This window comes from Photinus pyralis, unplaced genomic scaffold (assembly GCF_008802855.1).
Source record: "Photinus pyralis isolate 1611_PpyrPB1 unplaced genomic scaffold, Ppyr1.3 Ppyr1.4_unclustered_Scaffold2593, whole genome shotgun sequence".
Lineage (NCBI taxonomy): Eukaryota > Metazoa > Arthropoda > Insecta > Coleoptera > Lampyridae > Photinus > Photinus pyralis.
The window spans coordinates 118,355-145,779 of NW_022171228.1; the positions used below are offsets into that span (position 1 = coordinate 118,355).

Consider the following 27,425-nt stretch of genomic DNA (forward strand, 5'->3'; position numbering starts at 1 on the left):
GGGCAACCCCGTTACACTATTGACGCGTAAGTTTGGCGAGGCACACTGTAATCAGGGGGCCTAGAGAATACTTTAGGTGGCGATTTCTCCTAAAAGGTTTTACAATAGAATGTCAAAGTCGAGAATGCTCTGTAACTTCTATCATTGTCCTAAAAAAACCTAAAAAAATGTGAATGGGGTAGAATAGTGCTATAGAAAGGTCCTCCAAGCGCAAAGTGCGTCGAAACCCACTAAAGTCGACGAATTCCCACAAATATTAGACATTTTTTCGCCCAGTAGTATGATATATAAGCGTGTAACAATTCAAATGATTTATATAAAACTACTAGGCACTCTAGCTACTTCACGAACCAGAATGGATGATCAAAGCGTAACATGTAGATGCAGAGGTAATGCATCAGCGAATTAAATTAATTGCAGTAGTAGGTACATCATTCTCGTCTAATTCACAAAGGGGCTAATTAATGAAACGGTTAGTGGATGCATATTGCTAAGAGCCTTAGTTCATTTAAAGTAGGTATTACTTGGATGAGTTTCCGTAATTTTCAGGAGGTTTTACAGATTGAAAGCTATGTAGTCGTAATCGCCGTGAGTTGCACGGGAAAAAGGGCAAAGAATGCATCATTAGGGTTGACTTTTCAGTTGAATAGAGGCGTTTTCGATATATGTCAAGATAAAATTCGTTTAGTAGGTACACAACAAAGCAACTGTTTAAATCCCAGCTTTGTCCGTTTTAGTTTTAATGATTCGTTTCTCTGCGGTGGTCTTAGCTACTTACTTCCCTTCTTCTCTTTCAGTATTCCCTACGATGGACAGTAGGATTAGGTTCTTGAATGTCTATGTTTCGGCGTTAGACTTTCAAATTGAAGCTTTCAGCCTGTCTAACGATTCGTGATTTTTCTAGATCCTTTTTATATTTATTTTAATGAACCTACGCGAGTTTTCCGCTAACTTCCACTTAAATATTGAGGGTTTTCATATTTCTAAAAACACGGGCTCGAGTTATCTACTGTTTTAATAATTTTCTTGTAGATTTTTTGTAATCCACCCTAACCACCAATGACGATACGCATTAATTTTTAACTGTAAAAGCTTCAGTATTTATAAGTGTTCTGAGTTCGTGGTGTGCAAATTGACAGACAGAAGCATTATAAATTCTTTGACTAAGGAGCAGGCCAAGGAGTGTTTGCCGCATGTGCTGCATCATATTACCAAGTAACCACTAACCAAAGACGTGCAGGTGGGAGTGTGTTGTTTAATTTTGTGGTAAATTCAAAAACAATGACGGTTTACACTATAGCGCAAAGGGTGGAAATTTTTCGTTTTTTTTTAAATGGCGATTCTGCCTTCACTTCCTTGCTGGTGCACTTAGTAGGGACACTTATGTCAGATGTTCTTTTCTGACATAAGCTCTCAATTATTTCAACTTCAACGCCTACTTAATAAACATTTAAAACGGCTCTGCAAATCCATTTAAATCGAGTTTTCTCTGGAACTATTGATCGGATTTGAAAAATAAAAACAGTTCTGAAAACATAATGAACATTATTTTCGACTTATCAACATTTACTACACCTTCCCATTTACACTTTTTGGGGTGCAATTCACCCCCTTCTCAGGGTTAAAGTTATGTAAGCAGTCTTACTTAATTTAGGTGTCCCCCTCAACACTAAAATTGATGTGTTCGAGCGTTTCTGGCAAAACTGCCGTTAAGTTGGCAAAATTAGCATTTACTATTTTCAGTGGGCCACACTGTACAACGATAAAGTGCATAGGTGAACAACAAGATCCAGGTCCTTCTTTCAACTAAATAGACCCTACACGATCCACCCCAGTGGTAGTAAACGGGTCCCGATGCGATATCTTTTCATTTGGTAAGAGAACTGGATCCACTTTTAGTGGTTTAGTATTGCAACGAAGACATATCTTGCGTTCCGTATCTCTTTTGACACCGTCCTCCTGGAGTTGATGATCCAGTACTTATTTTCTATCAATTTTTCACGAATGAAGTTGACTCCACCGTCTCCACGATACAGGAAAAAGTCGTGAATTAGAGCTGTGCCAAGTGTCACCCACTTGGCACAGCTTTAATTTACGACGTTCACCTGTATCGAGCACCAAACCAAACCAAACCAAAAAACTCACCTTTTTTGGTAACAAGATGGGGGTGAAATCGTTCGTGCCTTCTACGCCAAAGTCGGGTTACCACACGAATGAGTCGTTGGGTGTCAGGTTTCACATTCAATCGTCCCGTTTCATCTCTGTTACACCGGGGAAAGCTTTTTGTTGAAGAGACCTCAGCATCTACACTTCCGCCCGTCGTAACTCACGAATTGATAAGGTGGTCCTTCGATAAGACGACGACTCCACCATGATCAGTCTTTCTGAGCTAATCCCAAGGTTGCATGCTAACCTTTTTCTTTCCACTGGGAAAAGACCAACTATTAAAAGGTTGGTATAATCTTTCCAAGGCCCCCGTAGACGGACTGCATACCAGATCCAACTATAAATTGCACCGGTGAACAACACGATTCAAGCTTTTCCTCCCATCAGTTAAAAGGGCCCTATACCATCCACTCCAGTGGTGGTAAACGGGTCCCCATCCGATATATTTTCCTTTGGTAAGGGAACTGAATCCGCTTTTAGGGGTTTCGCATTGTTGCAGTTCGTATCACTGTTGACACCACCCTTCTAGAGTCGACTACACAGTACTTTTCTTCTCAACTTTTCACGAATGAAGTTGCTTCCACCGTCGCGAACCACTAAACCAAGTTGAAGAAACCTCAGCATGTACACGTACATTGATAAGGTGGTCCTTCGATAAGGCGATTTCACCAGTCCTCACAAGATCTTCCCATCTTAGGAGTAGTTCTGGGTGAATTGCTGTTAATTACCTGTTTTAGAAGAATCCGAGTCTAAAACAAAGATACGCCTCCGAATAACTTTCTCTTCAAGGAATTTTAGCCGTTTGAATTCACGGTCACTCCTTTTGTCCTCTATGCACACGACGCGACTGTCGTTCAGTGCACGAATAAAAGAAGCGAATATGCACCGCTACGACAGAGACAGTGCTCGAGATTCGCTTAGCCTTCGTGTTAAAACGTCGTGACTCGGGCAAGAGTCGCGAAATAAAATATAATTCCAATATTCACCATACAAAAAAGAATGTATTACTTATCATTGTATTTTTTTGTTTAATTTTTTGACTTATTTTTTCAACAAAATATCTAGTTTACACTTTTTCTTTCATTATATGTTTGTTATAATATGTTCAATAGCAATAATATTGTAATTTCTTTTGTTTTAAACTTTTGCTTTTTAACCTCACCAATAAAAGTCCCTTTCGCCTCGGCCGATCAGGTGTAGGTAGTTTTCTTTCCGCCATTTTGATCCAATGTGGCGGAACTGGCTGATTCACGAACTTCTTGGAAGTGATATACAGAGTGATTTTTTTTTCACTTCCACTATTGGGATCCAGTAAATCATAAGAGATTCAAAGTCCGTAAACTGGGCAAAGTTATGCGAAATTTTATGCTGCATTAATATTCTATTCATAATTTCTTGTAGCTCTACAAATAGCAAAGCTATGGCCAAAGAACGGAAAAAGTGTTTTCTAAAATGCGCTGTCGTTCATTTATCTTCAAAGATATCAAAAAATACTTTAAACAAACCTTTAGTGCTTTTTTCTCAGTTTTGTGATGGTTTAAAATTTTTATGACTTGACTATGTGTTTCGATTCGACTTTCTAAGAGAAAAAAAGTACTTGGTATTTTATTTGGAAATTAATCTTGAATTTTTGCCTTGAAGGTTACAATGTATTTCTTATGGCAATAATTCCATGGTCAATTGTGATTGAAGCCAAATTCAGTCGTTTATTGTCTAGCATAGTCAAGTTTCAAGGCAAAAATGATTGATTCCCAAATGATGATGATGATGATGATAAGTGTTCTCTTCGAATCTCTCTATCGAATGACATACAAATCCAATATGGCGTCCATAAGAAATAAGCAAGTTGATGTGATTTACTCGAAACTCACAAGTGATAAGAATTGTATCGTAAAAAATCACTAAGGGTTTGTTTAAAGTATTTTTTGATATCTTTGAAAATAAAAGAACGCCAGCTAATTTTCGAAAATGACATTTTTCGGTTTTTTGACTATAACTTTGCTATTTGTAAAGCTACAAAAATTATGAATAGGATAATCAGTATAAAATTCTACATAATTTTTCCCATTTAATCGACTTTGAATCGCTTACGGTTTATGAGATTCCAATAGTGGAAGTGAAGAAAAACTCACCCTGTATAAACCTATAAATATGCTGATACAATTACAATGAGTAGATAGATAGAAATACCTAAAATTGGGAGGTCATTGAAATCACTCCAAATTTCGATTTCGAGATGTCACCGGATCTTTACGTTGCAAGGTCCTAGGAGTCCAAAAAAGTGGTTTTTAAAAAAACAAGGTTCAGCCGAAACTACCCGACCGATTTGGTTTAAATTTGATACATATGTTCCTTTAAATGCTCTTGACAGCTGAAAACCTTTTGGAAGAGATTCGAAAATGGCAAATCCCTTTTTGGCAGCAAAATCGATATTTATTGAATTAATATCTTTGTAAGAGCACACCAATTTGTCTGAAATTTTGTACCAATGTTTGCTCTAATCGTCCCAAATGCTGAGAGGATTTTGGAAACGATAGAGAAAATATGAAATGCGCTTTTGGCTGTAAAAATTATATTCATTGCATAAGGTAGAAGCAACAAAATTTTTGTTGAGAGAAGACCGTGGAAATTTTAGTTTACGTCTAATATACATTGATCGGTGCGATTGGTGGGGTTCCATGGGGCTTTTTTTTACTAATGCCAATTTTAAAGTGCCTTGGGGCAGTACAAGTATACCTATGTCAAATTACCACTAATAATCTATAACTTTTATAATTTCAGTCCACCCTAGTGGACACACTGTATACTTGTTTTAATATTTTCATTTTTTTCTTATAACCTATTACAAGGCTGACAAGTTCAATCCATATTATCAAGATCTTCAGTAACCCATGCACCTTACCCCCAATCCTGATTTTGCCAAAAATTCGACATTTTACGACAAGATCTGTTGCGACCTGCTTTAAATACTTTCACTTTCGATGGTCCACGTCAAGCACTGTACCATTTTATCAATTTTGAACAAGTCCTCTTCGTTTCCTCAAGACAGTCTCTCATAGTTATTGAGAAACAGTGCACGTGCAAGCAATTGAATTAGGTATTAGTACAACATGTAATCTTTGTAAATAGGAAATTTACACAACAAAGCTACGCTACTTACCGTAAATAATCTTATCAAAGCACAATGCGATACAGAAACATATATACCCACCGTTTGTTTATAGGTATTGTTTTCTTCTCCAATCCGATGCAAAATCTATAGCAATAAATTCGTGGCTTACATAGAATGAGATCGTCCTCCGTAGCAAAGCGCGAATTACCTGAACATTATCTTTCCGGAAACGTCTTCGTCTACGCTACGAGATAGATAACGTAATTACTGCATGTAGAACTTCCGGCGTCTGCATTCTGTTGAAGCAGGAGTGCATAAATTAGGTTAGCCTCTAATGAGTAAATGTAGGAGGGCTTCCATTGAATTACCCCGTCGAGGAAAAAAGCAATTCCACCCGATGCAAATCAATTTAGTTTCTAATTAATTTATTACTTGCGGCGAGCGCGATGGCGAAAAAGAAAGTAGATTTTTTTTCACCGTTTATTAAAAATATATACTTACTTAATTACTATATTCGGTAGGAGAAATTGAGAGATACACAGACAATTGGACTATTTTAAATTTGGCACAAATTCCTATACGTTATTCCTTGGGGGTTGTAGTAGATTGCCGCGTATCTGAATCCCTCCGTTGGATGGTCTTCCGCTGCCGTTCGTTGCTAGTAACGTGGTCATGGTCAAGTCTGAGGCATTGGATTCTCTCTTGTTATAACATATTGTCGGTTGACTGTATAATCTGTTTGCGATGCAATGAAAATGAAAATAAAAGTCATTGCATTCTGAATAGTAGGTGTACGCTAGTGAAACCAAGAAGCAGTAAATGTGGAATAAAAAAAGTGGTGGCCGCTCGTCTTAAAATTGACGGTGGTTATTTGCTATAGCTACATGATGAAGTTAATTAGGCGAATTGCAATTAAAACATGAGCTGTAAATTGCTTGAATGATGACAAAGTTTCTAATTGCATTACCTCGCTATCACATCTGTAAAGCACTCTCCTCTAACGTAATACGATTTGGTAGTAAAACACGTCGAGTCTGCAAAGGAACATTACTTCTAATTTCCGCTACATTGTAGGATTAGATCTTCCTTAGTCGTGATTTTTCATTTGCTTACATACAACAGTATTTACTTAGGGGTAGTTGGCGTTTCGCACATCACACTTAAAAGCAAAATCGATTTGCACGCGGATAGCCATGAGCAAAGAAAAAAAAATTAAGATATTCGAAAATTTCATGCAACATGTAACATTCTCTGGTGTGGAAAAGATGAAATAAGTAAAGGGACGCCAAGGGTTACTTACTAAGCGACATGGAAATTGCAACACTATAAAGATTTTGGAAGTTTTTATTATTATTTAAGTTTCACAAAGAAAAAGATGAGTTTAATTTTATTAATCTATACCTTCCCTATTGGGTTCACACTCTCTGCTTCTTCACGGGACCATGGTCAATTTCGACTTTAACATAAATAGTCTCAAGCAGCTTTGTGACCCGAGTTCCATCAGTGTCTGTGGATTCGCCAGAACTTCAATCTTCTACCCATAATTTGCAATTTCCATGTCATTTAGTACAAATTAAATCACCACATGCAACATTAAATGATTTACAAAGAATTTATACGTGAACATTTTACATTCCCAAAAACCTCGCGTTTCCAGTTTATCATCATGGAATGCTTTCCAAGCGAACAAATTTGGTCAAAATCGAGAAGACAAGGTTTTATTGCCTAGGTCCTGAGGAAACAACAGGAGGAGGAGCTCGTCGCGAGGAGAATCTTCCAAGCCAGTTTTTCAGTCCAATTAAGTAGGAGTAGGCCATTAATAAAAATATTAAAACATCGAAAGCGGTTCAATAGCAAACGACTGAAAGATAAAATACTAATACGGCCCTGTTTATATTACTTACAAGTGAATGTTTACGAGCACTGGTCCCCTTATTAAGTAGGATGTTAATATAAAAAACATTGACGCATTAATAACATAACGAAACGGTTTATTACTTGTCGAAAAACCCCCGTAACTTTTGAAGCATTTGATAGGTGGCTCCATCTTTTGATGGAATTTAACCACACAATTTTGCCGCGATTTTTGGTTGTCCATCTTCTCTTCCTTCGTAAGCCGTATAGAAGTACACGTCAATTAAAAAAAAACAGTTGAAAGCGTAAGGTAGAACGCATGGAATTCTAATTGCCATCTTCCAAATATATTGATCTCTGGCGATTGGATTCATAATTTGGAAATTCCCAAGTAATTAGTATGGACGGGTTTCACCTGTGTTCCCAGTCATATGCGTCTTTCCCCTTTATCGTAAGTACCGCCGCGTTTATTTAAAGTGTACCTTCTTTAGGTTTCGGTTGTAATTTGTTGTACTGTAATTTCCATCGACAATTGATGACGATTAGTCCTCTTATCGAAGAGGTAGGTATATTTTGTCATAAAAAAGGGAGGATTACCTCCATTTCTTTCATTTTACGTTACATACCAATTCTTGTTCGACGTACAAGTTTTGTAACCTTGGGGTAAATTCGCCGTTACTTGCGGATACCTACGCCTTTAGCGCTTCTTCCCATCTGATAACAAGCGGACATTATTCCGAGAAACCCGTATCAGAAGTAGGCCACTGGGCCACGACGAAGATATTAACAGCGAGGATCGTCCCTCAAGGACAACTTCCGTAACTCTTTAGCGTCTTAGTTGATAACTATTTTGCCCTTTCGGGGTTATATGCAAATACATTTAAGTAATTTGTGAATCAGTACCTACTCAGTATCTTTGCCATCTCGGTTATGATCGAGCGAACAACTTGCTTCTGAAGGGGTTAATCAATTAAGTACCGTACCTGGTATAGAAGTAAATTACGAGTACAGCGAGGCCTTTCAGGCATTATATACACTGATATTCATTTAGAAGTAGACATAGGGATTTCCTATGTCTAGTTTTAAATGACAAAAACTCTTCTGAAGGACGCCTAATTTTATACAATCAAAATAACTTCTTAAAACAAATGGGGTTTTGCTGCCAAATTAATTAATAAAGTGGTATAGCGCCGGTAATAGTTTAAGGAGCGTAAGAGACTTAGTTTCTGTGTTGATCAGTTTAAAATTAGTAGGTATTTAAATGCGATCCACATAAGACACCGTAAACAACCCTCAATTCTAACGGAGGATATGAAACTGAATGTTTTAATTTTTATAGAAGACAATCCCATAAAAAACTTAAGGGAAATAGCGGCCGAATTGAATATCTCTTCATCATAACCTAAAAGTAACTATTTATTTATTTATTTGCAAGTGAAATGGGGACGCTTCCAACTGCGATCCCCATGGAAGAAATTTATTACTTATTATGAATGTTTAATCTAGAAATTAAGTTTTCATTTGCTTAAATAAAATTTAAAAATTCACGAATTTTATTAAAATCTAGATTCTAGAATGACAACGCAAAATACGTGTACAAGCAGACTCAAAATACCACAGTGTTGCCGTTCCAAAGATCGTTCTTACGAAGCATGAGGGCCAGACTTTCTGATATACCGTTACATGTATAAAAAACGTGACCGAATTACAAGGGAAAACTGTGTCGCCAACTCGAAGAAATTATTTTCGTGTGTGCATTTAAATCCCTAGAGTTGCCATTACGAGTAAAAGTAATATAATGTCGCGTATTTATGAAAAAGGAGAACTTCGTTGTGTAGAGGAATCGATAGGTTGGCTATTTTCACTCGTAAATATAGTGCGAATGCGTTGCATTCTTAATACGTGAGCGAACATGTTCGTAAATTTTACCACAAAACCATTAGGATCATAAGTACAGAACGTTTCATTGCGTTTATGGGGCCCTACAGACGGACGTTTCTGTACGCGTTTATGTATGTGCATTCAAAAACGCATATACAAAAACGTGAATGTGTCTCCACAAAAAGTTCAAAGACTATTAATCAGAGCTTTTGCTAGCTACTAAAGCCCTAACTATAAAGGGGAAAATTGACATTTCCATAACTGCGAAGCAACTGTACATTAAGTGAGTAACCAAAACTTCAAGTAGTAAATTTCGATAAACCTGAAGCCCAGTCTGTTCCCGATTCAAATCGTCACAAGGCGTTCCACCGTTCAAATTGTTGCTACCTTTCAAAAGGAGAAAATCGACAGTAATTTGGAGAAAACTTTGACTTATCGGTCAATGTAAGTTAGTTGAAATGTTTCCGCTGCATATTAAAAACGGGAATCGATCGTTTTGGGGACTTTGGATAGCAATTCATGCTCAGTCAATTTAACATTCCTGAAGAGGTCGACCCACAGAAGTTTATTCCGTGAACAGATTTGTATCATTGTTATTAATGATACCCAAACCAAAGATTTTGGTGATTTTTTCTCATTAACGAAGAAAAATGAATAAAATCTGTACAAAGAATATTAGTCGCTGATTACAGGAACGGACACAGAAAATCGCAATATTTAAAAGGAAATCTTAAATTTCCTCAATACCTGTACATTTTTAATAATGGTCTCCTCCTCAAATTACAAATAAATTTAGCATTATATATCACAATTGTTTCTCTAAACCTTGGTGATTTTTGAGTAAACACTAAATCTCTTGAAATATTAATTTTGAGTTGTAGACCTTTTAATATTTTGTGGGTCATATCTTTACTCTTAAATTGTGAAAGCTGATCCTACATTTTGATTTCCCATCTGGACGAAAATTAAAGAGCCCGAGATTTTTTAACTTACATAAACGAAAAGTCAAAATTTTCGGAAGTAACTGGGACACTAAGTTCAATCTCATATCTTAGATTTTTAATACTTTTCGTGTCCAGTGCTTTGAAATATTGCGAACATAGGTTAATAATAGGATTTATTATAATTCGATATTTCTCTTGATTACAGAAAACGTATGCCCAACAAAACATTTTTTTGAAGCTATGCAATGCATAGTGCTCAAAGTAAATATTATAAAAAATGTGTAAATTCTTGCATTTTTTGAAATATTTAGAATCCTGTTTGACGCTAACATAGTATTCGTCTTTGGTAATCAAACCACTCCTTCAATTTTTAAGATATCCAGGTATTTTTTTTTGGTATAAGATTTGGTATGTTATGCATGTTTGCAAATATCAAAGACTAATCGGATGAGGTGACGCGAGAAGCCGAAGGAAACGAATTTAGAGAACGAAAATGCGCAAAGGTGGTCGTTTCGACTTTTATCTGTTTCTTTATCCTAACGCGCTCCATTGTATTGCTAATTATTTCCGTTCTCGTTCTCTATAAAGCGATACACGTATAAAATTTCCTATACTGACAAATTTGTAAAAAATCTTTAAAACCGCCTGTTACAGTACCCCCTTCTGTTTTTAAACGAAAAAAATCCAATAAACTTTGACAAACAACAGCAACCAATGGACAAGCAGTACGCGGACGGAAAAGGAAAAGAAAATTAGGTGTATAAGGTAAAAGGGGTAACTCATTCCAATAACGCCGTTCGGATAATGCTTGATAAGGATCCCGTGGTGATACACCAAAATGGTAGATATTTGAACTCTTGTAAGCGACTAAACCTGCACAAAAGTGATATAAAAGGCCCTTTTGACCTTCGTGCAATTATCAACAGATAGTTACAAAGCCATGCACTACAAAACGACAAAATATAACCATGCGGTGAGTAACTGGGGGCATGTAAAAAAAAACCGACGCCAACATTAGAATAATTCAGTGGTTATACACCAAACATTTTTTTTTGTTAGCCACAACTTTACAGGGATAAATATTTACCTTCCGCCAGAATTGCAAATGATTTTCTTGAACGCCTGGTTCGGAAAACTTTTGAAAGAGAAGAAAACAACTAAAACGCAAATACGTCAACTTTAATTAACAAAATATCTCTTATAATAACATTTAATGTAACTACAATTATGAGGTAAAGGTTATATAAAACGGATAACGAATGGGTGTCAATGGGGGTACGTTGTACATTTTATTGACATAAGTTTCACAAGATGCTCAAAGACACGTAAGGTAGGCATACAAAAAACCACAATATTGGAATTATGCGGTTCCCCAAGGGAGGTTGTTACGATATAAAGGAGCTAAATAAATATGAATGAAACACCGAAAGTAACATCAAACATTTAGCTTATATTTTTAACAGCAAAGACGATTAAGTACGACGTTTCTTAAGCTTCTCTTCTTTATAATGGGAATGGGGGATTATATTGCACTGTTGAAGCAAGGGTGGTCAATGGGAAATTGCATGTGTTTCGTGTGATTCGCTCATATTAATTTAGAATCAGTTCTGTTTATCATTTGGAATGTTGCCATTACAGGTACTTAAAGAAGGAGGCTTTCGGATTACTATAACAAAACTTTTAATATAAAATCAATAAAAGCAGAGAGAAATGTTCTGATTTGGCGATAGTTTCAGGAAGGATGAGTAAAAGAGGCAGACAGTTAACAAACTACATGGGGGTGTCATTCTCTAGGTTGAAACAATGCCCAAGATGAGTCACCTTCTAGTGCAAAAATACATATTTTTAACGTATTTTTCGTCTGAATATCGTAAATTTTATAAGATATATATTTCAAAAGGCCTGGTATTTTTTTTAAATTTCAAATAGAGACAGAATAGGAAAAATTTGTTGATTTATCATTTTAATGTTAGTTCCCTATCGTAAATTTACTCGGTAATTGTTTAATTTATTTAATTCTATTTGTTATGTATTTAGTTTGTATGATAAATTTTAAACGGGTAACTTAGGGAACATTTCATGGAAAGTTTTACGTGAGTTTCAAGTTTTATCTCGTCAGATATTGATAAAAAGTTGCCGGTAGAAAATGAATTGGGGAAATGAAAGATGGAACGGTATGGTAGAGTTATTAAGGTGTCTTCAGGAAGAAGGAATGGAAGATCGTTACGTAATAATATATACGAATCAGCGGAGTGGCCTGAGTTTATGTTTCGTTGACCTGGTGATTGTGCTTTATGCGAAAAATTGATAGACACTTTAAAAGAAGGCTGAAAGATATGATCAAAAGAGCCGTGGATGGTACAAGGAAAATAAGAAGAAGGTGAAGGAGTCGAGAAAGGAGGTAGACGATATGACAAAGGGGACAGGATACGTGTAGGTATATGAAAAGAATGGCAATGGATATAGAAGAGCGGAGACGGAAAACTAGAACCTGCATATAGCAAAAAACTAAAAGAATGGATTGTTCAATAACTCTCAAAATATATACTCAACAGGATCACAAGCTTGTAAATACATCCGCAAAATGCGTGTTTAATAAAGGGAGCAATGTGAAAAAACAAGGAAGGGGAAATGGATCAATATTGAAATACAGAAAGTTACTTTGCATGAACTCTAATGGCAAAATAATGAACTACACGAACGCAATCAATTAAACTACAACGAATTTACAGAGAAAACATGTACCGAAGGTATAAAGAGGCGGAATTGTTGAATTAAGCTGAAACAAGAAAGAAACCGTTGTAGAAATATAGTCATTAGAACCACTGACATCGGATAGAACGATGAAAAAGCAAGAGTCTGTATTTTATTCCTAAAATTTCCAATATACCCATGAATTAAGTATTGCAAAATTCGTAAACTAACCCTAACCTCTACGATAAGTCGTACGACGTCTGTAGGGCGCTTTAAAAGTTGTGGAAAAAGTGGCCTGAACTTGACAATTGAACAGGTATTGACGCTTCAATGAACCGAACCGTAATTTTCATAAATTTTGTTTATATTAAAATATATGTCACCGGTTTTTAAACGATTGCATGCCTTCTTTTTCACTATCACGCCAGAAAAACAAAAGAAAATGCGATTTTACCTTATATATGTTTTTTTGAGAGAACTATGCGGCAGTTTTGCTTTTGCGCTTAATTTGAAATGAAATTGGGTATTTTCAAAGTGCCGTAGTTCGATAACTAATTGATCTACAGATCTCCGCCTAAAGTGACTCACGTTTAATGCTCTTCAAAAACGGATATAGTGGCGTTCGTGGAAAAATGCGTAGTTTAAGAGCTATAGGGAAAAAACTCAAAAAAGTCGGAAATTTTCGCGGTTTTCTGTGTGCTGCGCTTTTCCCACCACTTTGAGAGTCTCAAACATGGGTATACTATACCCTATCCTAGTAAAATCCATACTGGGATTCTTATTTTAAGCCGTATTCGCATTTCGCAACACATATCATGATCATTTTCTAAATATGGACGTTTTCCAAAATCAAACAGTATCAGAAATGAGGATGGCCGCACAAAACTTCAAAACAAGCACAAAACAATTACATATGTTTTAAAGCATCCAGATAATAAGGACCTTTGTATCGGTGGTCCACCAAGGGAGAACTTTGAGTTTCTACGCAGCGAAAGGCACAAAAAATTGGCGCACAAATCGGCAGAAAATGAGCACAATATTTTGGAGATGTAAAAAATTGGGCTTTCGATTCAAGGGTGCTAACTTAATACACCTTTACTATTGAAGGAAACTGGAAGAGAAATTGAAGAACATTTTGATACTTTTAAAATGGGCGACATTTTTTGTTTTTTGAACTCTTTTGAGCCAGACAAGTTTCTTTTACCCAAAATCGTCCTGAAACCCTCATTTTCATGCCTACTGTCTATCAGGAAATTTTAGTTTCCATGACAGAGGCAGAGCAGACTACGTTTCCTGCCACTTGTCACTTTACTGGCCGCATTTTTTTCATTTCCAAATATCTATGACTGACAGATTGACATTAATCAAAACTTCTATAGAAAAATTGAAATTTTATGTTAAAAGACGATTTCGGGTAAAATTTAATACAAAACTCGTCAGTAAAATGTCATTACCTGAATCGGAAATTACTTTAGTCCACTCTAAATGACCTCAGTATGTTGTTTGCTAATATTGACACTTTTGTTGACCTTCCTTTCTAATTTTTAACCAATTTCCCAATCTAAACGAAATTTTGAGTGATCGCATACAAGCTTCTGTGCTCGTCTTTGAAAATCTTGCAAAAAGAGTATGCTGATTGAGTCAAATTGCGAGACTGTAGTCAATGAGCGAAACCAAGCAATGAAATGCCATACCTTCCCCTTCACTCCATCAATACCTTCGATTGCCTCCATTGAATCTATCTTCCGTTTGCAACCCTGGACTCCTGCAATTATCACGATTAGGTACATGGTCAACAGCTTTAACGATCTACTGTCGCCGTTTAAGCTAAGTGTGCTAATTTTGACTGTTCTACAGTGGAGTACCTAGGTACCTTGGTCTACGAATTAACTAGCCAATGTTTACATTGTCACTACCTAAAGAATGGATAATAATTAAGTTTATGACGAATGATTTACAAACACCAACACTGTGTTAGTATTACATGTTTTAATTATTGTTTGATATACACAAAATGTATTTTTGATCTCATTGTGATCACCAGTGTGGCTACACTAAGCATTTTCCATGTAAAGATTACCCAACCGGCAACATCAAAAAATGCACGTGTGTGAAAATATGTTTGTTTTATTATAAGTTGGTAAGCATTCATCATCGCCCTCACTTCAGAAATTGTACAGTGAAATGCTTCAAATTTGGGATGTGTTTATAACTGATGTTAATGTGGAAGCTAAGCAGAGAAGCTCCGGTTGTGGAGTTGTATTGTAATGCAAAAGTAAGGTGAAAAATGTAAGTTGTATTGTATGGGTTCTTTTTTTGACGTTATATTTATCTACCTACTTTTTGCAATATAAAGTTGCTTGCGTTTTTACTCCCATTTGGAAGGAAACTTTTATCATTTAAGAATTCATATTATATCCTTAGAGAATTATTTTTAGCATTGGAATGTGAGATAGATAAGACAACCGCTGTGTATTAAATTAAGGGGGTGTAGGAATATGTAGTCAAGGTCCGGTGTGTCAAATTTGCGCAATTGTTTCATTTATCGATAAAGATTTGGTTTGAGCGATATCTCTTTAGATTCGGAACAATCTTAGAATTCGGAATTGTGAATCGCGAGTGTTAGATAGAGGATCGAGGCGTCGAATGGACCAAAATCCAAAATTTGCATCAATACTATGTGAATCTGATTGGAAAAGGTCAACTGTACGGCAAGCGGAAACTGATACGCAATTAAAACTCGATCCGATCGAGATAATCAACGAGGTATTTCATATAACAAGGGACTTTAACAGTGATATTGTACTATTTTTATTACTTGCGTTTTGTACACGAATTATTTGTGAATTAGAACTACGTATAATGTTAACGTATTTAAAAAACGTTTATTAAATTATTTATTTAGAATTAATCGTTACATTGTTGATTACGATAGATTAAACTATCTGGCCAGCAGGAATGTTTTTAGTTAAGGAATTATGTTTTTGTATTTTTGAGTGCCTGTAGGAATTTGTATGAAATTCGTGTTGCATGGTCTTTCCAAATATGCTAGGGTATTCAAATTTCTAAATATTCTACTAATCAGCATTGGCATTCTTCATTTTGACTATTAATTACATTATTATCAGTGAATAAATAATCAATTGAATCCTTTCCTATCCTTAACCGAATAAAGTAAAAGTAAAAGCACGAAAGGTAAGTGCGAACGTACTAAACCGAACAAAGAAGAACGAACGAACGAACTTTAAGAAGTTTTCCACGAAATGGGATTTGGTCATCCGAATTTTTACATCAAACCGCCCTCCGGAAAACAGCAGTAGTATACTACAATATTTTGCGGCAATGGAATCAGTCCATAGCGTTTAAATAAAAGTATTTCTGAAAAAACTTTAACTTTAACTTAGCGTTTATGTTTCATACTTTGGATATACTCGCATTTTTCATTAAAATGTACTGTTCAAACTTTGGCTCATACTGGACACAGAAGTGTTCCGTGTCCGCTGCAACTGTTAACTCTGGGTTAATTAAAAACAAGGTTATCTTTTGTTAGCACATTTCCCTCCTCGCTTTCGATGCCAATAGCTATCTTGCTTTGAGTTTTGCATTTATCCCACACCATGTTCGATTGAGCTCGTCTATCTTCTTGTATTCATTTAGCAGCTCTTAAACTCGAATAATAAAAATGCAGGAGTTTAACTCGCTTATAAAAACTATACACGACAAGAAACCCACCCCTAAACTATTTTTCAATTCTGTGTAGGTATATAACCGACCATCAAACTTGGATTTTGAAATTGTTGCCAACACCAAGTCCTAAATCCATAGGAAGGAGTACAGAGACATCATTTTCGAGATTACTACATAGCCGTGGTACTTTGCTTCTGAATTTGTATATGTGGATAGGCTAACTTCATTGGTATTGTAGACTGTAGCATTTGTTAAGGCCGCTTGACATGGAGCAATACTACGCGCAAGAACTTGCAGAAAAAAATTGCAAGGTCAAATCCTTGCATGCAATAAGCATTGCATGGTATTTGACATGGTGCAATTCTATTTCAATTGCCACATGTCTGCCAACAGAAGAAACATATGGATTTGTCAACAAAGTTGTTAACCTCAAATGAAAATTAAATTTTTATTGCTTGAAGAAACATGAAAATTACAAGAATAAATAAGATTAGTAAAAACAAGTAATGAGTGCGTCTCTCAGCATCACAGTTGCCGCCGCTGTATTTTACTAGGTTGGTGCCACAAGAACAACTAGATTTATCCCTAGAATTGCACGATTCATGCAAGAAAAATAGCACCGGTCCTATAAAAATTGCATGTAAGTCTCTTGTAGCAATTGATCAGCTGGCTTTGAACTGCGCATGCCTTTCGCAATTTTTCTTGCAACTTGCATGCAATTGCAATTTTTATTGCTCCATGTCAAGCGGGCTTTAGTTTAATACACCTGATGAGACGGTTACTTTTCTAAAATTAATTCACTTGGGAACGGTTAAACTTCCTCTCGACTTATCTGTCACTGTCAGCGACCATGTTAGTATAATTAACGTAGAAACTTAAATAGTTAATGTTGATAAACATGATTGGGTGGTATTAATCTTGTTAGTCGTTTTGGTAGTTTCCATTCTCTCTCAGAGAAGAAACTGCGTCGTAATAAAGTTAGCAGACTATGCACTAATGCATTTAAAAATGTACTCATTTATAAGATGTAGGTATGCAATTTTAATGAAAGCGAATCGATCAAAAGCTCTTATGCACTTCTTTCCAAAGAACTGCCTAGCGTGATATGTAAAGGAGCTTTGCGAATCAATGAAATAATAACGTTAATCTCGTGCAAATGTCCATAAAGAATACATTTAAGGCAGAGGAACTGTAATATTACGGAATAACCTTATGAGAAACTGCTCCCCGTTAAATGAGAACTGCTTGACTAGTTAAAATTAGACGCGATACAGCTCTCAATTTCCCTCCCTAAGTAAACTTAGCTTGCCCTGGTAAACACATAGGTCTCATTTACTTTCCAATTACGCTTAACGTTTACATTGATTAAATTACGTTTGGAAATAAACAGGGGAAGGTAATTTAATCAAATAGTGTATAGTACGTAGTTTCATCATCGTTACCATAACGTGTTCGCTATACGAAAAACGAATCACAAGAGGTGATAAATTCAACAGTGCAATTATATCCAATTAAAATCGCGCGATTTTCCAAAAGTGTAGTTTCGTATAATTCGATGAGCTTTGAGCATCTCTTTAAGTTAAAAACGAATTGAGAAATTTTTCATGCAGCGCCATGTACCGGAATCAGTGGCACCGGCTGGTTACCATTGTATTTTTTACCATTACATATTTCGGGTGTATTAAGCAAGGTTCCCGCGGCTTCATCCGCACTAACCACCGTCCATTCCGTGAGTCTAGCAGATACATGCAAAACATGCAAAAAATTAGCATATTAGTGTATAAAACAGTTAAAATAAAATATGTAACAAACGAAATATTCAACTAAATCGATAATGGGTAGTGAAGGAAATGCGATTACAACTTACCGTATACTTTCGGTGCGCGATCTCGGTGACCAATCTTTACTTCTGCTTCCTGTCCGCATTCGGCGCGAGCCTAACGTCTTGCTTGTTCGCCATATTTGGAAGTGGTGCTTTAATGTGTTCTGCACTTCGGTGTTTAAGAAGCAGTAAAAAAGGGCAACAGTGAAACCCTGCAACAAAGGACGAAATTAATATTAATTAACAATCATTTATTTCTTGATCGCTAGTCAGTCTGCGTTGTTTAATTTCTATGCGGCTTTGTTTCTTAATGGGTTTCGAAAATTTTATTTTATTTCGCTTTTAGTGCTATTTAGTTACACCTGCAAGCGCAACAATATATAATTCTTTGGATCATAAGAATAGCTAAAATTGGTACGTGAATTGCTTAATTACGGCTCATGCATTTCGGGGGATCTCCAATAAGATCTTTTCTTCTTGAGAAAACATGGTGGAGGTACTTACTACACGTGATATAAAAAGAGGCAGTACTAATTAACCCAAAAATTAATTAATGGGATTCGCTATATAGCAATCGATGCGACCAGTTAGATCAATTAAAAAGAAACTAGTAGTTGTTTCGTATGTACAGAATACGAAGGGGTTTATTGAAGTCGCCAGACCTTGATTTACCAACAAATGCAGCTGCTTGATTTTCACCGGAGTTTACTTGTACATAACATAACAACTTTGCCTTGGAATAGTCCTTGGTAATTTCTATACGAGAACTTACTATGCTCATAATCATTATTTGACACTTATCTGGAAGACCAGCCAACATTAATATTCTTCCTTAACTTCTCAACCAACACTGATTAGCTTCGTTGAAGTTACTTTGATTATGTTTAGAAATTCTTTATCGATGAGCAATTCTCAAGATTTGTTGTTATAAGCTTTCGTAGAAGACCAGAATCTCCAAATGCTTTGTGAAGACCATCCAATTTTTCGCTTGATGAATGTGGACGAATCATTGGGACGGGAGGAACTCTAAACTCGACAAAGAGGAACCTTGACCTAAGAAAAGTTGAAGACGTTTAAAGCTAGTGAGGAAATCTATTTCATCTGGAGCATACAGTAAACATCTACACACTTCGCACCATTGTCCTTTCCTGTAAACTTCATACACCACGAATATGAACCTTCACCTAGTGGAATTCTCAAGCAAGACGACCTTTCGATGGCACATCAGAGGAGAAAGTATTGTAAAATTTGGTTATGGTCTATGTATTTCAAACGCAGTAAATTAGGTACCTTAAGGCGCGTATACATCTGAGCATTGGGTCCGAATGAGCAAGGCGAGCGCGAATGAGCATTCAAATGTGGACGACTGAGCAACGTGCGCCGAACACGCTCGACCCGATCCAAATTTTGTCGGTAGATCAAAGCGAGCGCTTGCGGCGAACACGCTCATACGTGCTCAGTGTGGACATCGACAGGGAACGGAAAGGACATTAAATTCATTGAGCGAAGCTCATGTGTCTCGCTCGCGTGTCCCATTCAGATGTGTACTCAGCCCCCTTTCCAAATGCTCATTCGCGCTCGCCTTGCTCATTCGACCCAATGCTCAGATGTATACGCGCCTTTAAGGATAATAATTTTGGACCAATAGGTCGTTGTGTTTTTAATGGTTTACGCAATTTAAATTTTAAAAGAAAGAACCCATAAGATATTACGGTCAAGTGTACATTTTCAATCAGCAAACAAGGTTTCTATTTTATGTGTACGTGTTAACTTTAGGGAGAAGTTTTTTTTGAATTAGTTGGATCATTTACGGTGTATGTCATATTTGTGTTAACGAACCTATTCCCGTTTAAGTGCACACATGTGTTCCCGGTATATTTACTTGTTGAAAGAAACTTTTGAATAGACGGCTCCAAATATTGTTGGGATTTAACAACGCAATTCTACTTTGTTTGAACAAACAGCTGAAGCGTTAGTTAGAACGCATGGAATTTAAATTGCCATCATCCTTATTTATTAATCTCTGATGGCGATTGGATTCATTAATTTGGGGTTTTCGGTAATAGTGTTAAGACAGATTCACCTAAAAACTCCAATAGTGAGGATTTTAATTACGTTTTTTTTCTGTCTCATCGTAAGTACCGCCATTTGCATTTTCCGTAATTGAAGTGTACCTTTCTTTAGGTTCGGCTGATATTTGTGTACGACAATTTTTTCATCGACAATAAAATTGCTGTTTCCATCTACAATTAGCCCTCTTAAATTTAAGAGATATGTACATTTTATGACATCAACGAAGAAGGTTACCTTTGATTTCTTTTAGGGCTCAAGTTTCTACTCAACTTTTTAGTTTTCATTTTGGTCTTAATTGTGAGTACCAGTTTACATACTGGATACGTACGATTTCTGGTTCGACATACGAACTTGAAAAATGAAATACGTATCCGCAAAGGAAATGGCTACCGAAATATGTTAAATAATCGAGAAAGAATGATCTTATATCGAAGCGAAGATTGAAGCAAATTTGTTAAAAGGTTGATAAGTGGATTTTGATCGTAATTAGTAGTAACTGAACTGAACGATAGGTGGCGTTTATATTTGTATTTAATTAAATGTGTTCTTTCACTGTGTCTATTTAATCACACACTAGATGACTGCAATATTCATAAGATTATTTATTTATAAAACATAAATGTGATAGATAAATCCCAAGAGTTAGAAATTCATCAGACTAAAATATGGAATGCAGAAAAAGGAAATGCTACAAAAGCGCCCTATAAAATATGTAATAACTGTAACCGAAGCTTCGTTTCGGTATACCTACCGATTTATAATTCATTACGGCTAAGGGGAGGCAGAACAAATAAAACCCGAATCAATATAGGTGCATACACACATGAGGCATGAAACTTTCGAAAAAGCCCCGGAATAGTTTCTGCGTTGGTTGCCACACTATAATTTTTAGAAAGCTTGTCACTTTGCATACTTATCTGAATTGCGAAAACCATAAAAAAATGTAGTTAAGCAAAAGCAATTTATTTATGATTTACGATTGGATGAATTTTTGATTCCTGGAAGCGCTTTTATCGTAAAACAGCGAAGGACGTAGACAGAATTTTTCCGGAATGTTTATTGTCAGATACCTTTCACTTAAAATAAAAAAAAGGCAACAACAGTTACAGTTATACGGTTTCTATAAAACAAACGGGCGGCTTTTGGCGTTTAAAAGCTTTTGCAGGTGAACAGCAGTTTTTCTCCCTTGATGGCTAGAAATGTAAGCGTTACGTCAAAGTTCCACGCGATATTGCCAGAGATTATCCCGTTCTTCTAAGCAGAAAACAACTGAAACATCACACAACAGTTTCTATGCCAAGGGCAAGTATTGGGGGAAATTTTACGAAATGATAGCGACTATAAAAGAGAATCAATGTTTCCATTACTGTCGGAAGAAGTCGATGAGGCAAAGAGCAACGAATTATGTAAATTATTCAGGTAATCGCTCAATTTCAGACTCTCCCTTTTGCACATTAGTCGGCCAGAAATAGACCACAGCTTATTATTGAAAAAGAGCGCTGATCGTTCCAGTGTGTGGGCAATTAATTCTGATAATTTCAATGTACACACCACCCAGTTGCCTACTGCCCCAATAATTACTGCCGGCGTTCCGTTTCCTTGTCAGAAATCGAAATCGCCTTCACTGTTCTAATGAACCAAAATCAAAAGCAATTTTTTCAGTTGAGTGTACCTAGTTTTGTTTCGTAATAAGAGAAAATAGAAAAATAGGGAACTGAAGTTGAAGAATTTTTTTTTCTTCATTCGAGCAATCCTCTTCCACACTTCAGTTGCAGTAGGACGAATAAATTATTATGGGCGCCATCATCCATCAATGTAGCGTGTAGGTATGAGGTAGGTAAGTGCAAAGTAATTAAAGAAAATGGAAAATCACAGATGAAAATAAGCGTCACCTTTCCATTAGTAGGTCACGTTAATTGACCGACTTTACTAAGTACTTACACGATCTGCATAAAGCATGTTTTTCTAATGCAATCTTCACATGAAAATACGTGAGAGTTGCCTACTTATCGTGCTTTGAAGCACTAAATCGCCCTTTTATTTTCTCATGCGAAACTTTCCTATTTTTAATCCCGGTACTTTCAACAGTAATCGCAACACCCCCCACGTTTGCATTCCCGATCGGATTGATGGAAACAAATACACAGGGGAATTAATTCTTTTAAGCTACCTCCTGTTTTTTTTTTAAATTAGGGCGATTTATTTAAAAGCTTTTTCATATTTGTCTCTAGAGAAGGGAGCTTCTTATTAATTTTAATTACAATTCAAAGCCGTTTATAAATGTATAGATGGCTCTCGTACCTATGTATATGTATAGGCAGTCTGGAGGAAAAGTTTTTGTAATGGCAATACTAAACAAATCTAAGGCTCTTTTGGGATAAATACCGGAAATTCTCATTGAGGACGATTATATAACAGAAGGTTTTGTTTTCGAGATTTACGGCTTAAACTAAGCGACAAATTAATCATATTATTTAAGCTCACGAAAGACGAAATTATTACAGGTTTTCTCGAACTTAACCAAACGTTAAGTTAAATTTTCAACAAAAAGGTGTCCCAGAAAAAGAAAAAACAAAAGATGAATATCAACGGTTACTTATATGTCTTTCTAAATAGTTGTCCCTCTAATTTTTATTTGATCTCTTGGCTTATTAGTGCAAGTGTAACAATTTCTAGTTGATTTATTAAGCTTTTTTTTATTTGTGAGAGATAAAGGTAATTATTTGGAGATAACGTGGCTTAAAAATTGTATTATTAGGTGATCACACAAATTCGTAGAAGTATGGGGTACGTGCCGTACCGAGGTGTGATAAAGTTTCACGAAATTGTGAGACGCTAAAAGAAGACCCATTTTGTTGACGTTCGCTGTTCGTTTGTAGCGGCATTTTTTTTCGTATATACTATTCGAACCCAAGTTTCCAGTACCGCTTGTTAGAAGAGAATTAGCAGTATAATTTCCTTCAGTTTCGTTGCCGTTTTGAGTTGAAGATTAACCATAATCAAGTTCGGGTTTTGTTTATCAGTTAAAAATCGGCCTGGATTTCGTTTGTGCTGTTTTCGGAAGAGGTTTTCTTTGTGCGTGCATAGAGTCATTTTGTTAAAGCGGTTGGACGGCGGTTTCAAGTTTGATGGGCATTACCTAACATAAAATAGGAGAAACGTTACTACGTTTACGTCAGAGAAGCTGAAGCACCAAGTTTGTGCATGCCACGGTTCATCACTTCATCAGGTGTCTGTGGGCTCAGTTACATAAGAAAACTGTAAGTAATTTTAAGTTTTAGTTTGTAGTTTATCGTATCATTGTTCTGCACACTTAATGTGTAAAATAAAAATTATGTGTGTTAATTCGGACCCTTCACTAACGACGAACAGAGAAGTTTCATTAATGTTAGTTGGATTCTCATCATGTTGAGTATTACTCAAAATTTAGTTACAATCCATTTGGAATTCCAGGATTTTGAGCTTGCCCACTCTCTTCCAGGAATAAAAAAAATAATGGAGGTCAGAATTGAATCATTTTTCTGTATCGTGGTGAGAATCTGTACCGAGAAAAGTTATAATTCTGGAGCTAGCTAGGTTTGAAGTGTTTTATGTAAGGTCCTTTTTGGCCTGGCATCACTGCACACAGCAATATTTACTCCTTTGATTCCTATATAGATCTATAGAATACAGAATCTCTTTATACAAATGGTTCTGATAGGTCGATTTCTTCAGGAATATCAAAGTTACTTTCATCTAAATCAATATGCAAATTCCCCAAAATAAGCGACCGCTAATTTCAAAAAAAACTTTCAGTAACTGACGAGGATATGGAACCAATTGTAAGGTCCTCTTACTCCCCGGAAAAAATGCCGCCTATATGGAAATAAACCGTACAATGACCATACCATACGTATTGCAAACTTGCAAATCAGGTCAAATTTCGCGAAATTAAATTGTTATTACGCGCTGGAATAAAACACCGATGTTCCGCTGTGTTGATATTAAATTTTGCCCAATTAAATAAGTTTTATGATACACAAATTAGGCTAACTTCCAAATTTTAACGTAAAATTAGGCTGTATGTAACTCGCACTTCGTTCCCATTCACAAAGAGCTTTGTTAATTACACGATTGAGAAAAACAAATACCAGCGACGTTCTTGGTTAGAAATTTAGACTCAAAATAAAAACCGGTAACACTTTACTACGATTCTGATTAATTTTTTTACACCAGCAAATTAGCACACTTAAGATAATAAGTAACTGCTCGCGCAATTAGTTGCGAAAAAGTATCGAAACAATGCGACATACTTACATACTACGAATAATAATAGGTGCGTACTCTTCTAAAGGCTAACCTCGTCAGTTCACTTATAATCACTTCACACGCGGTCTCAAAAGATAAAAACCAATATACTCGTTTGTATCGCCTTTCCAGACGTAATTTTGTTTCTGTTTGCTATAAAGCGGTACATGTGTAAATCTTCCTATGCTTACCAAAATATAAATTCTAACAATTATTCTTTTTTAAAAACGGATTCTGCGCCACACAGGTCGTTCAATTTTAAAACAAGAGATTTTCTTACACGAGGTGCAAACGAACAATGTTTGATAGGTTACAGGCGAAATTATTTGAATATAAAAATTATGGAATACACAACTGACCGAATGACACCTATGTCTCTATTTCCCAAAAATCTTCGATATCATTTTGACAATAATTCGTGTATTTTACACTTTCTTCTGCCCCAAACTTAAACAAGATTCCCAAATCATTAACTCAAGTTTTCTTTTTTATATAGATATATTTTCGGTCATTGTTTTCACCTTCTTTGCGACCATCAGCATGCAATTCCAATCCAAGATTGTTGTATTCCTTTTTTTTTTATTGTAGAAATTGCAATAATCCTTTTTTAAGGATAAATTTAGCAATGCATTTTGTCAAACAACGTTTCGAAATCCATTTTTTCTGAAACTACTTTAGAAACAACTATTTTCGTCTCTAAAAAGGAGGAAGACAATGTGATTTTCCTCTCTAGTGAGGAAAGTAAAAAACAATTGCTGCATTAGTTTTAATAATGATATTTAAAATTGAAACATACCTGTATCTAAATTGCTGTGTGTTCATTATTGCATACGATAATTTTTCAATTTTCTTCTTCCCTAAAATATTTAATGACTATCACTTATACAATCACTTTTGGAAAGTCCTTACGCCTGAGTTTTGAGGGAAAATATAGCACCTGAGGGTGTGGGGGTATGTAATATTCCCCTATGAACGCAGATTTTATTATAATTGTAGGTTGAAACAACGTCGAAAATGAAACGAGCCCCCTTCCAGTGTAAAAATACGTGTTGTTAACGTAATTTCGGTCTGAATATCAGGAATAGTAGTCGGGACATCCTGTATATAACATAACTGAAGTTAATTTTAATGTTAGTTTCTTATTGTAAATTTAGTCGGTAATTGTTTAATTCATTTAATTCTATTTGTTGTATATAGTATCATAAATTTCAAACAGGAAGCTTAGGGAACAGTTAATGGAAATTTTTGCGTGAGTTTAAAGGTTTATCTGGTAAGATGTTGATTAAAATTTGTTATAGGACCAGAATTAATTGATTTATTAGGCCATTTTCAACATGACACCTAGTCTATTCCTTTAAGGGCCAATCCGACGCTCTTTACTCTCCGAAGTGTAAGAAGATTAGACTGACCCTCTGGAAACCTGGTTGAATTGCATTTTTATACTACAGACGACGATCTCATATTTACGAAATTTTACATCAGCATTTTTTGCCACAGGAACCGCCCGCCCCCTCATGTTGGAAGTGTTGGAACCTAAGACTTCCGAAAGCTATTATGAGGACAACACTATAGAATTTAAATACGCAGAAAAAAAATATGACCGCTAATTTTAAAAAGGAAACTACGAACCTTCACCTTCACTCACTTCACTAATGGGAAGATCTACAACTTCGGTATGAAAGAATCATTGAAAAAACTGTCTGATCAGTACCAATTATGGGACTCCTTCCCTACTATGAAATTGTGGCTCACAAAATGCGTTTCGTTTAATTTAAGTTTTCTCCTTTAAATCCTGAAGTTTGTGAATGTGACATTTTCCTCAACATTAATCAACTAACCCGCGCTTAAAAGAACGAAAATGCGTTTCAGAAAGTCACGATTGCACTAGTAAAAATGTCAGAGACAGAGCGTGTCGAGCTTTAGATACGGCCATTAGCCCGTCACGTTTGTTGCATTTGTCTTAATGAGACGCGTTAGTGCAATTGAAAAAGTAATAATATCGATCAGGGAATGTAGTTACCCCGAGATAAAAATTCTCCCTCTTTTAGGTTAATGAAATTCCGAGTTTACGGTAATTCACTTTCCAGATTTATTACACTATTACAACGTCTAAATGCAATTTTCCGCTAAGCTTGGGGTTATATGCAATGCAACTCTCGGACTCGAGGTTAAAAGTTTCTAGAAATTTAAATTGTTTTCATTGTGGAAAATATACGGACGACGTTTAATATTAATCGACTGGTTTTTGAAATTCGTAGGTGCTTTTATTTACTTAAGTTATGATGAGTGTTTCATGGCAATTCGTAGGTACCCTTTAATTGCGTTTAGCAGATCTTCCAAACAGTTACTCAAATGACCCAAACTTCTAAAGTTGCTGATAATTAGTACGCCATTTACGTGTGTAATTAATTTATTACCTACTCGCTTTCATTTCATTAGTTCGATAGTTTGCCCCCGAAGTTTGAATAGAAGTTTAATGGGTCCATCAATCAAAACTGGATAGTGTTCCTGGCGTATCCGTAGATCAAGTTGATTTTTATTTCACAGCTCCTTCACAAATCAAATTTGTGCCCGAAATTATAAATGACCTCAATGCATGCATTCTATGTAGGGAAAGGCTCGGGACCAACTACTATTACGTGAGTATATTTGAGAGTAACTACCTAATTAAAATAATTGTTCAATGTATCAATCTCTTAATAAACATTCACCCCAAAAGATTCAATTTCGAAGAAGAATTTTACGAATATGATCGCTAAAACTGCTAGATCTGAGAAACCATCTCTTGTAGAACTGAAGTAAGTGGTGTTCAAGTCTAGTCACAATATATTTTCGATCTCGTAAGCAGAGTCAACATGTTGAAGGTGAAGCTGAACCAGACCTCTATAAATAAGATTGACTGCGA

At 35.9% G+C, this 27,425-nt stretch overlaps 1 protein-coding gene across 8 annotated transcripts in view; it reads right to left on the reverse strand.

Annotated features, from left to right (window-relative positions):
* Positions 1-5,729: 5,729 nt before the first annotated feature.
* The window catches only part of LOC116181853 (diuretic hormone receptor-like), a 60,417-nt gene continuing 38,721 nt past the window's right edge, over positions 5,730-27,425 (reverse strand). Inside the window, exons 8-11 of one of the 8 annotated variants that reach the window (XM_031502288.1) lie at positions 18,206-18,372; positions 11,045-11,114; positions 6,246-6,312; positions 5,872-6,013 (exon numbers count right to left, since the gene is read on the reverse strand). In XM_031502288.1, the coding sequence (XP_031358148.1) occupies positions 6,253-6,312; positions 11,045-11,114; positions 18,206-18,372 (297 nt within the window). In that variant the 3' untranslated portion in view covers positions 5,872-6,013; positions 6,246-6,252. The other 7 variants (XM_031502290.1, XM_031502292.1, XM_031502285.1 and 4 more) reach the window with 7 other exon arrangements.